The 18,121-nt window shown below is 40.4% G+C and overlaps 3 protein-coding genes across 3 annotated transcripts; 1 reads left to right on the forward strand and 2 right to left on the reverse strand.

Annotated features, from left to right (window-relative positions):
* The first annotated feature begins 637 nt into the window (after positions 1–637).
* CSN7 (COP9 signalosome subunit 7) lies at positions 638–8,858 on the forward strand. The gene is made up of 5 exons (XM_017161358.3): positions 638–913; positions 976–1,228; positions 8,004–8,224; positions 8,283–8,442; positions 8,554–8,858. Exons 1-5 carry the CDS (start codon positions 728–730, stop codon positions 8,574–8,576), a joined length of 843 nt encoding a protein of 280 aa, XP_017016847.1. The 5' UTR covers positions 638–727; the 3' UTR covers positions 8,577–8,858.
* Positions 8,859–14,702: 5,844 nt separating this feature from the next.
* On the reverse strand, positions 14,703–15,313 carry LOC108070740 (larval cuticle protein 1-like). The gene is made up of 2 exons (XM_017161336.2): positions 15,257–15,313; positions 14,703–15,194 (listed from the first exon to the last, which is right to left on the reverse strand). The coding sequence occupies exons 1-2, from the start codon at positions 15,266–15,268 to the stop codon at positions 14,808–14,810; spliced, it is 399 nt and encodes a 132-aa protein (XP_017016825.1). The 5' UTR covers positions 15,269–15,313; the 3' UTR covers positions 14,703–14,807.
* A 1,535-nt stretch (positions 15,314–16,848) lies between these two features.
* On the reverse strand, positions 16,849–17,436 carry LOC108070805 (larval cuticle protein 2). Its single transcript, XM_017161406.2, has 2 exons — positions 17,366–17,436; positions 16,849–17,298 (listed from the first exon to the last, which is right to left on the reverse strand). Exons 1-2 carry the CDS (start codon positions 17,375–17,377, stop codon positions 16,930–16,932), a joined length of 381 nt encoding a protein of 126 aa, XP_017016895.1. The 5' UTR covers positions 17,378–17,436; the 3' UTR covers positions 16,849–16,929.
* Positions 17,437–18,121: the final 685 nt, after the last annotated feature.

An 18,121-nucleotide genomic window follows, 5' to 3' on the forward strand; every position in this document is an offset into this window, starting at 1 on the left:
AGGGGTGGTGGCCAACCCACCAGACACGATAAAGGGTTTTCAACTTTGACCCTGCGCCTTTTTTATATTCTCTCTCGCCGCCCCCTTCCCCCCCCGAAGCAATATTAACAAGTGTGGCTGGCGCAAAGTTTTGGCAGCCGAAAGTGGCTCAAGGAATATATTTTCTTAAGGCTCATCCCTTTCTCTTTTTTCTTGGTTTTTTTACGTTTTCCCCTCATTTCCACCGCCCAATGCCCCCGGGTGGGGCGTGGCTGTGTGTGTTTGCAGGGCGAATGTGGTGCGAAAAGTGTTTTAAAATGAGGATACCACAATTTGAGCATAATGTGGAAGCATTTTGCAAGGTGCGTGTAAATGTGTTGGGCTGTGTCTGTAAAAACAAAGGAGTTAGGGATTTAAAGTCCCTAAAGAGTATGAAATAATAATGAACATAATGATAATAGGGGAAAAGGTTGAATTAAAGTAAGCCTACGCCAGGTGAACTGCTAAAAGGAAATATTTAGCTCGATTTTATCAAATTCAAATGTGCCGCCAAGTTTCATAGCATTTAGCTTTGATACCGTTATAGCCTAGTGTGACCAGACTCGCTTACACCGGCTAAGCTACCAAGCGTTTTGGTTTATTTTGCTAATTGACCCACGGTCACACTGCTCGCCAATATCTTTGCAAAAACAAAACAATCCGGAAAAACAGCGTAAATTAAGACAGTTTCTGAGTTTCTGAACCAAAAATGACGCAGGACATGCTGCTCGGCAACGAGGAACCTAGCAAGAGCAAGGAGACCTTCCTGGAAAAGTTCTGCGTGCTGGCCAAGTCGGCAAATGGCGCCGCACTGCTCGACGTGATTCGCCAGGCTCTGGAGGCCCCAAATGTCTTTGTTTTCGGCGAATTACTGGCAGAACCCTCCGTGGCGCAGGTTTGTTTTGCATAGATATCCAACTGCGCTTTGTTATATCTCGGTGTATTCCAAAAACACAGCTGAAGGATGGACCAGATGCCAAATATTTGGAGACCCTGAACTTGTTCGCTTATGGCACCTACAAGGAGTACCGCACACAGCCGGAAAGGTTCATAGAACTCAGTCCCGCCATGCAGAAGAAGCTGCAGCACCTGACCATCGTCTCCCTGGCCATTAAGGCCAAGAGCATCCCCTACGCCCTGCTGCTCAGCGAACTGGACATTGATAACGTGCGTCATTTGGAGGACATTATCATCGAGGCCATCTATGCAGGTGAGTGGGTTGAATTGAGAAGGGTTTTTTCTGTTAATGCTCCTCGAGAGGTGCTTTTATTGTTTGTAATTTGTTGTATATTGAGTCAGTTTTGATTTAAGGAGAGTTGAGATTGTGTCTGGTAGGGAATATAGTATCTGGAAAGCTTTTACAAAGATTTCAGTCGAGTTTTAAAGGTTTTTTAAGTATTTAGAACGTTTTCTGATACATTCAACACTTACTTGTACGCTTATTATCTATATTTTCTTAATTTTAACTCAATCAAAATAACAAGACACGAGAGTGTCACATATTATTGTCAAAGCAGAGTGCGGAGGCTGTTCCCCACTTTCGCGTCTATCCTACAAGTCACTCGGCTCCACACTTTCCCTTTATATTTTTGCATAATTAAATCAAATGCTAATTTTCCCCATTTCCCACCGAGTCATTTGCGACTCCTTCGGTCTTCAATTAGCATTTTTGAGCGCTTTTGCATCGGCGCCTAGAGCCCAGCAGCTGTGAAAGCAGCTCCGCTCGCAGAGTCTCGTCTGCCTAGCACCACCCAACCGCCCAGCAACCACCACCCGCTTGGGGCAGTGCACTTGATTAGCCGCGACAGCTGGCGCATCCTGGCAAACGAACACAATTGGGACGAGGAGGTAGAAAGCAGGAGGCCGAGTCCTGGGCCAGATTCATTAAGCCACTCGTTCCGATGTTCCGCCACCAGTTGCTTCTCCTCGCTCGTTCCTGCGGGGCAAACTGCCTCTTTTTTTTTTCTCGCCAGCCTCGACGTCGTCAGCTGGATGAACACTTTTGCCTCGATGATTTCCTTTCTGAAATCATGCCTCGCCGACCTTGCACAGTCGAACTTCCCTAATTGCCACATAAAAAAGTTGGCTGGCTATTGAGAGGGCTTTCATTTCGAGCACATTTATTTTGAAGCTGCTTTTTTTGGGGGATTACAGATTGAAGAATATTAAAGTTTGAGTTTGGAAGTACCAATTGTTATGAAAGATAATCTTTTAATAATTGTATTTTTAATAGTTTTGTGTCAATGCTTTGAAATTTGAATGTTTTTACAAAATTTTATACCCCTGCAGGGTTTTATAATTTTAGTTAGAAGCTTGCAAAACAGTAAAGGAGTCATGTACGACCTCATAAACCATATATATCATCAGTCTCAACAGCCAAGTCTATCTAGCCATGTCTATGTTTTACCAACATATCAAAAGGGGTTGAAATTGTCAAAATTAATAAAAATTTACAAAAATTTTGAGTTTTAAAATTAAAATTAAATATTTAGTTTTTTAAAAGTATAAAAAACAAACTTTACGATTGGAATTTGATCTATTTTTTGCTTATGATATTTTAATTTATATTTTATTTAATGAAGAAGTAATTTGCGAACCTATAAATCATATATATTCTTGTTCAGCATAAACAGGGCAATTTTTCTAGCCATTCCCGGAAGAAATTTTTTTCTTTTAATTTTTTTCAAAATTTTATAAGGGGTTACATCGTCAAAATTGTAAAAAATGGATGAAAATTTTAATTTCTTAAATTTTAAAATTTAGTATGAAGATTTGTTAACCTAGACAAAACTAGCATAGTCCAGTATTCCGAATAGAATTTAATGTATTTTTGGCTTAGTAATGGAATTTTTAAGTTTCGATTTTCCCGAAAAAAGGTCATATAAAAAATCGATTTAAATTAATAGAGAGCGAATATTTTAAATCTTCCTTAAAGCTTATGAAGGCCAGAAAATATAATTATTACAAAAGTTGTTTCGTATATTTAGATTCGTCATTATTTTAATCTTAATATTAATCAACAAAGTAAAAAAATATCATAAAGGGAAAACCTAAATTTACTCCATTTTCAAAATTAAATTTGTTGTTACATTTTAAAGTCAATTGGCTGTTTTGCCAACCCATAAAAAACCAATGTGCTTTCCAAATTGAAATGAATACCTTCTTGACTAAAGGGGGCTGAACCCCTGATCCATTTCCAAACTGTAAGGGTATACCATTTTCGGCTTCCCGAAATGAGCTTCCTTTCTTGTAACCAAACCGAGGGACCTCTACTATTTCTGCCCAATATTGGTAATGGCACGTTGTACGCTGTTGTGAATCCTCTTGCCAGCCTTGAATCCTCGGCCGAATCAATCATATTGCGCTGGCACTGGGAGCTGCATATTTTACACAATTTCCACTTGTACTTCCGGACTCGTTCTGCATATCTGCTCAAAGCCGTAAATCAAACGCAACACCCGGAAGCCGGGGCCCAAACATCGGGGAGCTGCAAACTGGCAAGCTGGCGAGCTGAGAGAGCGTGTAAGCCCACTTCTCAGCCCCGAATGTGGTGCTAAGCTGGTTCGTGCTGTTGATTTTTGAGCTTTAGCCTTAGATCTATGGCCAAAAGCGAAAACAAACAGAAGCAGGGGTGGGCCAGAGAGCCCTTCAGGGGAATTTTTGGTTAGTGTTTGGGGTTTTAAGCGGTGCCCGACAAGTGTCCACTTGAAGTATAGAACCAAACAAGGCCAAAAACATATTTCAGGGCGGGACCAGAAAGCAAATAGCGTTCAGCAGTTTTTAATGGACCCATCGCCGTCCATTATCCAAGCAAATAAAGTGACAACTCAACGCCATCTGTCCCATAAATAACATTTCCCCAGGAGCAGCTAGGACTACATCCCGTGTAGGGGGGCTTCCTCACCTGGCCACCCTCCTCTAATTGCTTTCCAAATCCATGCGATGAACAGACAAATAAATTCCCCCCCGCACCGGCCAAGATTTATGTTATGATAGCCATCATTAGGGCATCACTGGGAGTGGCAGGGAGGCCAAGTGCCAGATGCTGATGCCCGCCGGAATGCGAAATCATTGCGTTCTATTAGGCGCCGTAATCTGACATCGCAATTTAATGTAGTTGCGCGGTGGAGCTGGAAACGGGGCCGCCATTAGCCGGAGGCAGGCGGATGGAGGTTCTCCTTGTCCGCGATTCCAGGTCATCCCATTAGAGCATCATTTGTCTCGCGGGGCGGCGTCTGGTCTGGGAATATGGTAATTAAATGCCTTCTTTAATTGAAATTCGCTTGAAATTTATTTCGACTGGTTCCATTAGCGTCCTGGATTGTGATTGATTCGGCTCACAAAAGAATTATGTACATTCCCGGCTGATTGCAAAAATAATACCCTCAAATCTAGCGAAACCCGATTCAATTATAGTTCAGAAACCAGCGACAAGTTTCCAATTTTAACACCTGACCTCGCCTGATTATTTTCTTTTGCAAGTTAGTTTGTCCAAGTTCCGTGAAAGTAAAGGATAGAACGTGCCCCAATAAAGAGGAGCGAAGGCATTCCCCCGAGAAAAATTCTATAGACATGCAGCTAGTTCGCCTGCATTCAAGGCACCCATCCTCCAAGGATAACTGCCTGGGCTGCGCTAGCATTCCATTTCCAGATACTGTTCCCTGTCAGCTACGTGGTTTTTAATTTCCTTACAACTTTCAAAATATTTCCCCAGCTGCCTTGGCAAAAGTAGCAGAATTCGGAGAAGCCCAAGAAAATAAGCAAAACATTTTCATGAACCCCAGCAAAGCAGCCTTGCCGAGTTTTCCCTCTATTTCCACCCATCGGTTGGCATGTGTGTGTAGGTTTTCTTTTTTTTTTTGTTGTATTTTTTTGGTATTTTTGTGTGTTGCAGAATGTGTCGCGGAATGTGCCGGCTTTATTGTAGTTTTTCCTTATTTTTTTCGGGGGGGCGTAAAGTTCTTTAACTTCTTTTGTGTGTCAAAGGAAAGTTTCGCATAATTCAGGGTGCTCAAAAGCGGCTCTTCGGCTCTCGTAGGGGATTTGCAATTCAGAAAGCGGGAGAAGTATGATTTGTGTGTCGCGTGGTTTATGGAAAAAGGTTAAGCGCATTTGCACTTTCACATAACACTTTTTGGGGTCGAAAAAAAGGGGGAAACCCCTTTCGCAATCGGTTAATTAACAGCATACAGATTTTGGCTTTCAGGCAGCTCCATAGCGGTTGCATTGCCAAGCCCGTTTACCTAATTGAAAAACCGCTAACGCCGGCATCCTGGCCACAAAGCTGCCTGCTCAAAAGCTCAATAGCAGCTCTCAGATAATTTCGGCGTACTTCCCCCTAGACTATCAGGACTCATCTCGCGGGGGGGAGCCTTTGGGACCCTTGGACTTTGCAGCTGCTGTTTCTGATTGCACCGCTTTCGGCGCCTGCACTACCAACTTGGCCCGGGAAAACTTTCCGTGGGCGCCGAGTGCGTGGGTGTGTCGAGCACTTTGTCAGTTTTAGGTGAAAACTTTACCGCAGCTCTGTGCACCACCTCATATTGATGGCAGAAGTTTCCAGCCCGCTTACTTGCGGTCATCGGCGGAGTGTGTGTGGTCCAGGGGTGGCAGCTGTTGACTACAGAAAATGCGGTTTATTAGCAAAAACAATCATGAAATTGAGAATATTATAGTTGGATAGGGTTTAGACAAGTTTAAATAAGACATTAAGTACTTATAATTATAAGTTAAACATAAGTTCGCTTTAATGTTCTTGCATAGACTTTTAATTTGGTTAACATCTAGCTATCTGGGCAACACTATATGGCGGACATGCCTCTTTCAACCAAGTTGGTCCTGTGGCATTGTCCTTGCCTGCCGCTGTCGTTCGCTTTTTGTGTAAATTTTCAATTAATAACTTCTATTTTATGTGGGCCAGGTAAGGGGGCTGTCTGCCGAGTTGCCAAAGCTGTCAGAGACAGGTGCAAAATACGAAAAGAGAGCGAGACTTTGGGACTTCTTTTAGAGGGTTAAGTAAGCAACGGAATGTTAAAGCAGATCCCACAGTTAAAGGTGGGATGTCTATGTCTCCCAAAGGACATACCAGTTGGTGGTTTCAGTGGTTTCTGTTTTGTGTGGTCAGTGGCCATGCATTTAGTCAGCGTTTCATCCCTTGAAGTATAGCCTCCGCAACCATTTGATTTCCATCAGCAGTCCGCAGATCCACGGAACCGCAGCCGGCGGCGGCTTGACATCATCGCCTCCTGCCCGCCGCCGGTCCGTGCATTCATCCTGTGCTGTCCGTCAACAGCTTTTTGCGCAATTTTGCGGGCGTCGCTGTAAGCATGATTGATTGCTCTGGCGTTGAATTTCACGCACGCGACAGCAGGCGCTCAGATGGGTGCAAATACAAGACACATGTCAACGCCGGCAAGCCGCACAAATTTTACAGAACTTGCGGCTTAGGCCGCAGTGTGGAATGCGGAAATTCCGCCACGTTTTCCAATTCCAATTATTCTGAGGCGCACTTGAAGGCGTCAAATCAATAAACATTTTTGCGCCAGGCCCCTCGAGCTAATTAGAAAAGTGTTTGACAAATTGTCGAACTGAATCGCAAGGAATTGAATCTTCGGGCGGAGATTCCCGGCATATTTGAGTGAATATTTATGACTTAAAGAACCAAAGACGGTGCGCCATAAACACAGAAACTTGGTCCTGGTCCTGTGCAGCCGCTCAAGGACGCAGGCGGTCGTAAAGTCAAAGGCAAAAAGCGCTCAAAGACTTAACTTGGGCCAAGTCATGGCCAAAAGTCTTGGGACTGTCACTTAGCTTAGCTCGGGAAAGTTTGGGCCTGGGGCCATAGTTCATTCCCGGCTAGGAGCAGCATTGCATCCAGGGACCAGTCCACAATCCTGTCAGCATCGGATGAAAACGTTTCCCCAAATCCGCCTGTTATAAATTTTAATCCCAGCAGAGCGACAACAACGGTATCAAAGTGTTTCGAACGATTTCAAATTAATTACCCAAACTACTCTGGCTGTCGACCGTCGTCCTCGTCGCATCAAATTGCATTTGGTGGATTAGGCCCGTTGGGCGGAATTTTGGCAATTGAGTGGGAGTCGAGCTGTTACAGGATCAGGAGCAGGAGTCGGAGAGCGAGGCTACAAAGCTAATCGCCCCCTAAGCCACTCGACTGCTCGGCTTACTGGTATGGCCGCAAAGTATCCCAAAAACAAAAGTTAAAACGTTTGTTTTCGATTACACAACGGACGTGTCTCTGGCCACCGCAATGTTTTTTGGTACCGTTTTGGGAATTTGCGGTGAGGGATTTGTTGCGTATATATGTGTATGTGTATATTGTGTATTTATGGAACTGCAGCCATCCATTTACTTAATTGTTCCCATCTCCGGCGGTCTGTTGAATTTGCGCTCATCTAGCCATTTTCTAATCAGTTTAATTGATGGAGCGTTGGCTGCGTTAACTTTTATGGATATCATTAGGGGGGATTGATTGAGTATTTTTTGGTTAAGAGCTGGTGGAGAGCAGGAGTTTGGGGGTATTATCAATAATTCTGGAGTTGATTTTGCGAAATTTTAAAGTTTAAAACTGTTTTACTGCAACAATGTTGATTTTATTTGGGTTTAAGAGGAATGTAATCAATCAACCAATCAACAAAATTTACAAGCAGAAATGGTTTTATTTACAAATTATTTTGAGATACCTTTGCAGTCTTTATTTGCTGGTTAAAATGCTTCATATATCAATATTCCTGTCAAGTATTTGTGCTCACTCGGTGTGAGTTTCATGGGGTTGCTTTTGTGGCAACTGTACCACACTTGTTGCTCTCTGTGGCAACTTTGAGTGCACTCCAGAACTGCCACTTGAGGCGACACTTTGGCCAACTTTGGACACTGTTCGTTCTGGGCAATTAGTCAGAAGAAGAAAGTTGACAACTGAAACTCTAGAAAACTTCTTATTTTCTCGGCATTTTTCCCTTGCACAGACATTATTCACGGAAAGCTGTTCCAGAACACGCGCATTCTGGAGGTGGACTACGCCCAGGGGCGGGATATTCCGCCCGGCTATACGGGTCAGATTGTGGAGACTCTCCAGGCGTGGGTCAACTCCTGCGACAGCGTCTCCAACTGCATTGAAATGCAGATCAAGTATGCCAATGCCGAGAAATCCAAGAGACTGTTGAACAAGGAGCGCGTGGAGCAGGATGTGAGCTAAGCTATAATCCGTTTTTGGAAAACTATAATAAATTATTCAACCCCCGCAGCTCATTAATCTAAAGAAGGTGCTGAAGAGCCAGGCCTCGGACAGTGATGAGAGCATGCAGATAGACACCCATGGACCAGGAACGAGCGGCGGCTTGGGTTTGGGCCCCTCGGAGTTGCGCAAGAAGCCCTCCAAGCTCAGGAATCCACGCAGTTCGGCAGGTAAGAAAGGCGAACGCAACCTGTTTAATTACAACCCTATTAATTATAAGATTTCTCATTAATTCTTTTTTTCTTACCTGTCCATTTTCTTTATATTTTCTCTCTTTTCAGTTGGCTTGAAGTTCGGCAAGTGAGTGGAGGCTAGTCGAGCGGACGGGGAGGAGGTGGAGGAGGAGCTGTCCAGCTGGAACGGCAGGCTGCTTGCCATGCCGCGAGGCACTTGAGTGGGGCCGCTCGACACTCGGAGGAACACTTCACACCAATGTAATCGAAAACGCAACTCATTTCTAATCAACAAACAAACAAATGTTGGCTGTCCGCAAAATGGATTCCATAATTAGCATCAAATTGATCATTTACAAACAGCAAATACAAAGCCTGTAATAATAGAAACTATGCATCAAAGCGCCTATTAATTAGTGTACTTATTTATCCACATTTGCGGGATTGGGCAGCCACAATGTGTGTCTGTGTGTATCTGTGCGGCCTGAGGCAATTCCGTCTTAAATGAGCATTTAATTATTGTCAAAATAGTTGGGGCAATAGACAAATGTTTATTCGAAACGTGTGCACAAATCCAAACTGTGCGTGCTGCGGTCTGTCAGCACAGATGTATTTCTATTCATTTTATTTGTGGCCAATTACCTGCAGCAAATTGAATTCACTAATTCAACCTTTGATGGCCATTATGCTGGCTACTTTGGGCTGATGGTTTTCCAAAATATTTACATTGAATTATAGCGTCAGTTGGTGTTTTCACACGCTGTTACATTTAGTTTTTTATTAATTAATTGGAAGGACTCTGCGTTGTTTTCTATCTGTTCACTGCATAAAAAGATATCAGCTGCACTTGGCCAGACGCTGCTCATTATATTTATAAAGAAAGGAACAAACTAATGCACAAATATTGAAGAACCAGCTAAATGTCGGGGGAAAAGTTATAGAGAACAGAAAGTGCGAACAATAAACTATTCTGTTAATTGTGCAAAATACTTTCCCCCCTTCAGCTGTGACGTGCCTGGTGGCAATTACTTAATTACATTTACAGAGTCAAGCCACCGCAGCATATTTTCCGACAAATGGAAACCGCATTATTGAGGAAAACTTAGGAGCAGCAAACTCTTCATTTACATCCCTCGAATTGTGGTGGAAGCAAGGATTTATTAAGAAGCAGCTTAACATTTGCACATTAATTAGATGCAGTTAGCAATAGCTACATTCTGGTTAGCAAAAATAATATGTCTTTATTTCTTAGTTAATTAAAATGGCAAATATTTGTATAGATTCTCCACAGGTGAGACATGACTCAAGCTAATTCTTAGGCTGCAAATACCTCAAAATATTATAACGCCTTGGTCTAAGGGTAACTCTTAGATTTACAAGTCTTATATAGATTTCTCATAGTTTAAAATCTAAAAAATTATGAAATATTTTTATATGAGTCTAAACTGTTCAGTTTTCCATCTGGTAATTATTTTTCTGGCTCTATTCTATACATTCGCCTATCTAAAAGGTGTTTGTGTTGCAGATGGGAGTTACCCCAGGTGGTACGTGGCGCTGTGGAATATTTAGAACTGGTTCACAACTCGTTCTCTTACTCATATATTTGTTATTGCAAAATAAAAACAATTTAATGTATTGTATTAGCTGCCTGGCGACAAATTTCATCTTTATGGCTTCGATTTTGTGAGTTCGCGCTTTTTGGCATTCAATTTCTAATTTGATACCCATTTAATCTGCATTGGCAACCGGGTTCTGGCCAAGACAAATGGCCAAAAGTGTTCAGGTTGCCTTTTCTAGGCTCTATTAAAATCTGGGGCATATTAAATTTATGCTGCCTTTGGCGAACAAGTTTTCTCGATCAGCTGTTTAGAAGGAAATTTAAATGCAAAAAATTTGAATTGAATTGAATTCAAAATAAAGGCCAAGGAAGTTTGTTGACTGCGAAAATTATGGATTATTAAATATTGTGATTATAATTATTAAATATAAATATGGTAAGGTTAATATAATAGACAGTAATTATGTATTTCAGAGGACGTGTATAATATTGTATAAATAATCTTTTTATATTTAAATTAATACGAAATAAATAAAAAGACTAGAGTATATTTATAATCTAAGCTCATCCCTCTCCCATTTGGGCTAAGGAGTGAGATTGATTGATAAACTATTATCCACTTAAAACTAAATAAAAACAAGAAAGAAAGCTAACTTTGGCCAGCCAAAGTTTGTATACCCTTGCAGGTAACAATTAAAATATATCATAACTAAGCTAAAAATGCATTAATTTCGATTCGGAAAGCAGTTTTGTGTTAGTTTTTATTAATTTAAATAAACGGCATACCAAATTTAAAATTTTAAGAAATCAAAATTTTTGGCCATTTTTGCTAATTTTAATGATGTAACCCCTTATCAAATTTCGCAAAAATGGCCAAAAAATCGATTTCTTCCTGACATGTCTAGAAAGATTCCCCTGTTGATGCTGATCAAGAATATATATGGTTTATGGGGTCGGAAATGATTCCTTGACTTAGAAAAATATTATTTTGTATTATAAAATCGGATTTTTATACCCTTGCAGGGTATTGTAATTTCAGTCAGAAGTTTGCAGAAGTTTCTACGCAAACTAGTCCCTCAGTTTTAAAGCTATCTATGTATATGAAACTTGGCATATAGTCTTCTATATACTCTCACTGCTATATGTATCTGGACGGGGCGGATCGGACGACTATATCATATAACTGCCATACAATTGTTTGATAAATTTTGAGAACAAAAATTATTACTTGGCTGTTTGGTGAAATCAATGTGCAATTTTTTTGTGAAGGCGGCATTTATTTGGGATCGTTTGGGGAAAAATATAATTATTTTGAAAGCAAAATCTAAATTTTTAAATTTGTTTTCTGAATTTTTAACATTTTTTTCGGATGTTTTACAATTCTTCTAAATTTTTAAAAAATTGTTCTAAATTTTTAAAATTTTTCGGAATTTTAAAATTGTTTTTCTGAATTTATAACATTTTTTAGATTTTTTATATTTATTTAAGAATTTTTTTAGAATTAAACAAATTTTTTTAAAATATTTAAACTGCTAAATTTGAATTTAACTGCCAAATTTGAATTTGAATTTAACGACGATCAGTTTCAGTGTGCCCAGGTGCAGTTGTAAAATAACACCTAAATTTGGATTCAAAAGGTTTGAGTCTCCGCTAACTTGCGCCGGCTCCTAAATGGTTTGGAACTTGGACATTTTATAACAGTTTATACCAGTTTTCAGCTGCTTGCTGCTGATTTCTGTTCGCCTGTTACCCCAATTTGGGAAACTGGCAATTTGCTTGGAAATGTTCGGAAATTTGGATGGGCTGCTGTAGGGATGTTGTTGTAAAAAGGTTGTTGTTGCCATAAGCTGTTGTTGTCGGCAACAAATTGGTATATATGCATAAAATGAAATATAACAGTTTATACCAATTATTATTTTTGCCCAAATGTTTTTATAACAGTTTATACCAGTTTTCAGTTGCTTGCTGCTGGTTTCTGTTCGCCTGTTACCCCAGTTCGGAAAGCGGCCAATTTGAATGAAAAGTTTTGCTCACTTCCATCAGTGATGCTCACTTCCATCAGTGATGCTCACATCCATCAGTGATGCTCACTTCCATCAGTGATGCTCACTTCCAGCAGTGATGCTCACTTCCATCAGTGATGCTCACTTCCAGCAGTGATGCTCACTTCCAGCAGTGATGCTCACTTCCATCAGTGATGCTCACTTCCAGCAGTGATGCTCACATCCATCAGTGATGCTCACTTCCATCAGTGATGCTCACTTCCATCAGTGATGCTCACTTCCATCAGTGATGCTCACTTCCATCAGTGATGCTCACTTCCATCAGTGATGCTCACTTCCATCAGTGATGCTCACTTCCATCAATGATGCTCACTTCGATCAGTGATGCTCATCATTGGTAGTTAGTGAGATGCCATTTTGTCCCAATAATGCATAATAGCTAGATGAGCATCACTGATCCACATGCGCACCACTGCAATTAAGCCCGACTTTATTGCCCTCCAATATTGAAATATAGCCAGATGAGCATCACTGATGCAGATGAGCATCACTGATGCAGATGAGCATCACTGAAGCAAGTGAGCAAAACTTTTCATTCAAATTGGCCGCTTTCCAAACTGGGGTAACAGGCGAACAGAAACCAGCAGCAAGCGACTGAAAACTGGTATAAACTGTTATAAAAACATTTGGGCAAAAATAATAATTGGTATAAACTGTTATATTTCATTTTATGCATTTATACCAATTTGTTGCCGACAACAACAGCTTATGGCAACAACAACCTTTTTACAACAACATCCCTACAGCAGCCCATCCAAATTTCCGAACATTTCCAAGCAAATTGCCAGTTTTCCAAATTGGGGTAACAGGCGAACAGAAATCAGCAGCAAGCAGCTGAAAACTGGTATAAACTGTTATAAAATGTCCAAGTTCCAAACCATTTAGGAGCCGGCGCAAGTTAGCGGAGACTCAAACCCTTTGAATCCAATTTTAGGTGTTATTTTACAACTGCACCTGGGCACACTGAAACTGATCGTCGTTAAATTCAAATTTGGCAGTTAAAATATTTAAAAAAAATTTGTTTAATTCTAAAAAAATTCTTAAATAAATATAAAAAATCTAAAAAATGTTAAAAATTCAGAAAAACAATTTTAAAATTCCGAATAATTTTAAAAATTTAGAACAATTTCTTAAAAATTTAGAAGAATTGTAAAACATCCGAAAAAAATGTTAGAAATTCAGAAAAAAAATTTAAAAATTTAGATTTTGCTTTCAAAATAATTAGATTTTTCCCCAAACGATCCCAAATAAATGCCGCCTTCACAAAAAAATTGCACATTGATTTCACCAAACAGCCAAGTAATAATTTTTGTTCTCAAAATTTATCAAACAATTGTATGGCAGTTATATGATATAGTCGTCCGATCCGCCCCGTCCAGATACATATAGCAGTGAGAGTATATAGAAGACTATATGCCAAGTTTCATATACATAGATAGCTTTAAAACTGAGGGACTAGTTTGCGTAGAAACGGACAGGCGGACGGACGGACATGACTAGATCGACTCAGCTGTTGATGCTGATCAAGAATATATATACTTTATAGGGTGGGAAAGGTCTCCTTTACTGCGTTGCAAACTTCTGACTGAAATTATAATACCCTGCAAGGGTATAAAAAGTATAGCTTCGTTGTTTTTCAACGTATGATTATCTGCTCTCAGATATAAGCTTTTTTTATTATTCTGGAATTTTGGTATAAATTTTATAAAAATCGGACAACTATATCATATAGCTGCCATAGAAGCGATCGGTAAATGTATAAAATATGTAAAGCTGGGAATGTAAAACTGTAACTGTCAAACTGTAAACATAATAAGTATAGGTAAAATGTAATGAAACTCTGTTTTGTGTGTGTTTTCAGCATTTAAATCTATAATATAAACATCGAAACCAATCTGCAAGGGTATACAAACTTCGGCGTGCCGAAGTTAGCTTCCTTTCTTGTTTATATTAAAAAACTTCTTGATTTTTTTTAAACTAAAAATATCATAACTCGGCCAAAAGAGCATTAATTTTAAATCGGAAAACTGTTCTGTGCAAGATTTTCTACAGTTAATAAATCTGCATACTTCATTTAAAAATTTTGAAAATTCAATTTTTTGTCAAAATCAAAAATTTTAATGATGTAACCCCTAATCAAATTTCGCAAAAATGGCCAAAAAATCGATTTCTTCCTGACATATCTAGAAAGATTCCCCTGTTGATGCTGATTAAGAATATATATACTTTATTGGGTCGGAAACGTCTCCTTCACTGCGTTGCAAACTTCTGACTGAAATTATAATACCCTGCAAGGGTATAATAAATTAACAGGTGTTACCTTTTTAAGCCTTTTGCTTGCTTAAATGTAAGTTCAATCTTTGTTTATAAAGCTAAATCAATCAGTAATCGATGCATCTGTTAGCCCATATATGTACCCCTAATTTTATGGAACCCAAAAACGAGTTTTCTGTCTGTTATTTACACTTAAATCGGTTCATCTTGATGTTCTCTAATTCCCTGCTGTGCCAATGTGCCAAAAAGCAAACTGAAAGCGAAATTCAAGAGCTTCGAAACGAGTTGAACGAGTTAAAAAAAAAATCCGTTACACTCTCCACTGTCAAAGCCAAAGTCAAGCCCACGTTCTGGTTACTGCCGTAAACAAATTGCATGTATTTGGAAAAATCAGTTAGAGGCTTAAAAAACTAGGTCGTAAGGTATCCGGGGGACAGTCCGTGGTGCGATCCGCTTTCAATGGAGGCTTAGTGGTGGTACTCGGGTGCTGGGGGATGCGACTCCAGCCAGGCGACGGCGCGAGCGATGGCCTCTGGGATTGGTGGGGGAGTGGGGATCCAGGCTCCCGATGGCTGGTAGCCGTTCTCATCGGCCACATACTTGATGTCCACATGCTCGCCCTCGGGCGAGATCCAGGCGAAGCTGCCGTGGATGTTGCCATGGACATCACCACTGGCCGACTGCTGGATGCCGTTGGAGGTCTGCAGGCTGGAATCGAAGCCATCGGCACGAACATCGTCATGACGGGCAACGACATCGGCGTGGACATCCTCAGAGCGGCCGACAGCATGTTCCAGAACATGGGGAGACAGTGGGCTGGCCAGGGCCAGTCCCAGAACGGCGCAGAGCATCACCTGGGGAAGGAGGGATTACACCCTAGTTAGAGAGGGTCCTGCAAACGGATTATCCAACTCACAAGCTTGAACATTTTGGCTGATTTCGGTCTGGTCGGTGGCGAACGTTGACTGATAACTGTCTTTGGGATGGCAAAGCCTTTTTATATCTTAGAACTGAACCGAGGCCAGGCCATAACAAATCGCAACATCGCTGCATTCAACTGCGGATCTGAGTAATGGGATGCGCCCGCACCGCACCCACTTGGCCAGAATCGTCACATGGCATTTGCCAAACAACGGGATAAGTACTATATATTATCGCTTAATAGATGCTAAAATGAAACACTCGCATCAATAAAGCCTGGGCAAACGGGTCGAGTGGCATCCCGAGCCCCAAACGAGTTCAGCAGTTCCCTCTGCATCGACTTCTCCCTCCTTAAAATTGACATTGTCAAACCGTGAACCACTTTTGTAGTCATCACCACCATGATTCTTCTTCGTCGACTTTAAAAGATAATCAGCGGCTTCTTAGAGGCAATGTCTTGTCGCCCATTAAGTTTTATTTATTTTGCACCAACTTGGTTATCGATTCTCTTTAGTACTTAACTGCGTTTTAGATATGATTTTTAGCCACTTTTAATATTAATCTTCTCTTAATTTATATTTCTTTCTTAAGAGATACAAAGAGTTTGTTTCATTTAATTTAAAAGAGAAGAAAAGTAGAGTTGTGAGTACTTAGCAGGCTAATTAATTATTTAATAGCACATTTAGTTAGTCTAATACACTTTTGAGTATTGTATAGCTTTCATTTAACATTTTTAAGACAATTTGAGGTCAGAAAAATTCATATTCTTTGTATTTAAGAAGAAATTAATAATAATTATTAAACAGAAACAAAATATATCTTACATTATTTAGAAGAACTTAGATATATAATTTGATCTTTATGGTTAATACTTAAAATGAATATAAGTATTACGGCAAAATTACTTGTAAACCAGAAAGGAAGGTAGTTTCAGAAGCCGAAGTTTGTATACCCTTTCAGCTTGCAATTTGATCATAAAAATCTATCATAACTAAGCCAAAAATGCTTCAATTTTGATTCGGAAAGCTTTTTTGTGCTAGTTTTTATTAGTTTAACAAATAAGCAAACTGAATTTCAAGTTTCAAAAAATTAAAATTTTTCTCAATTTTTGAAAATTTTAACGATGTAACCCCTTATAAAATTTTCAAAAAATAAGAAAATGTTTTTTTTCTGCCGAAAATGCCTAGTCTGACTCTGCTGTTGATGCTGATCAAGAATATATATGATTTATAGGGTCGGAAATGACTACTTCACTGACTAAAATCATAAAACCCCCAAAGAAGACCTGAAATATTTGAATTATTTTAATGGATATTTATTCATATTTTTATATGATCATTTTTTAGCTTTGGCTAGATGAAGTCAGCTATTGATGCTGATCAATAATATATTTGATTTATAGGGTTGGATGAGACTTCTTCACTGCTTTACAAGCTTCAATAAAGCCTGGGCCAAAATGTTAACACCCTGGACTGTATAAAAATCCACACTTAGAGCCCCACACGTAAACTTAAGCATAAGAAAGTCAAAAATCCAATAAATTTCGTTATTTATGTAAGCATCTGCATGTATTTTTTTGAAAGTCAAGAAGTACAGCTAAACAACTAGGGGGGTATGGGTCGAGAGAACAGTAGTCCGTGGAGCGTTCCGGGTTCAGGGTGACTGGGCTTAGTGATGACGGGGATGCTCGGGGGCTTGGGGGTGAGCCTGCAGCCAGGCGAGGGCGCGGACAATGGCCTCTGGGATTGGTGGGGGAGTGGGGATCCAGGCTCCCGATGGCTGGTAGCCGTTCTCATCGGCCACATACTTGATGTCCACATGCTCGCCCTCGGGCGAGATCCAGCCGAAGCTGCCATGGATGTTGCCATGGACATCACCGCTGGCGGCCTGCTGGATGCCGTTGGTGGTCTGCAGGTCAGAGTCGAAACCATCGGCGCGGACATCCTCAGAGCGGTGCACAACTTCGGCGTGGTGATCTTCGGAGCGGGACACTGGGGCAACGGCCATGGCCACTCCCACAACGGCGAGGATCATCACCTGGAGAGAGAGAGGAATCATCATTAGTTGGCAACTAAACTTCCATCTTAGCCTGCGAGTCACTCACAAACTTGAACATTTTGGCTGATTTCTGTCTGGTCGAGAACGAACGTTGACTGATAACTGACTGTGGTCCGGTGCAGGCCTTATATATGATTCTTGATCCAGTTGCTTCCCAAAAACGAATTACTTATATTTCTGGCCAATGCTAAATTATCGGGTGCACAAACTGCTCATAATTATAATGCCAACAAAAGCCAGAGACCATAAATTCGCCACTTGACACACGGCCAGACAAAATGTCAAAAAACGAGTCTCTGGCACTCGGAATTGAATCCAAAATGGAACATGCTTCAGCAGATTTTTTTGAGGGGCGGCACCGTACTGGTTTTGGGGACTCCGAGACCATCGATGACGTTTCGCCTTAGTCGAGACTTTGGCGGATTACCAAGTGAGGATAGGAATGGGTTTTCATAGGGATTTTCATAGGATATCATAAAAGGTAGTAACTTTCAATGTAACTTGTACGGAAATGTCAATGGATTGGAGTATAATATTTATTATTTCCTAAAGAATTATTTGGTATTAAGATTACTCTAATTATCATTTTAGAAATTTATAAAATAAATACAACATAATCTTTATTTGATTATTAACAAGGAAATGAAGCCTTCCAATATTAAAGAAGTCACTGTTTAACTTAAGCATTGCCCCTTAAAATTATCAAACGGTTAAAGCTTTAAGCCAGAGTTGCCGACTTAAGTCATTCACTTGAATAAGCCAAAGGCTCCGAAAACTAGGCTACAAACAGTGAGATTAAGGT

The sequence above is a fragment of the Drosophila kikkawai genome, chromosome 2R (genome assembly GCF_030179895.1).
Source record: "Drosophila kikkawai strain 14028-0561.14 chromosome 2R, DkikHiC1v2, whole genome shotgun sequence".
Classification (NCBI taxonomy): domain Eukaryota; kingdom Metazoa; phylum Arthropoda; class Insecta; order Diptera; family Drosophilidae; genus Drosophila; species Drosophila kikkawai.

Bases quoted from the DNA above. Each gene is read 5' to 3' on its own strand.
- CSN7 (XM_017161358.3), top strand. From the start codon at position 728: ATGACGCAGGACATGCTGCTCGGCAACGAGGAACCTAGCAAGAGCAAG. The intron at 914-975 runs GTTTGTTTTGCA...CCAAAAACACAG, and splicing joins CAGAACCCTCCGTGGCGCAG to CTGAAGGATGGACCAGATGC. The intron at 8,225-8,282 runs GTGAGCTAAGCT...CAACCCCCGCAG, and splicing joins AGGAGCGCGTGGAGCAGGAT to CTCATTAATCTAAAGAAGGT.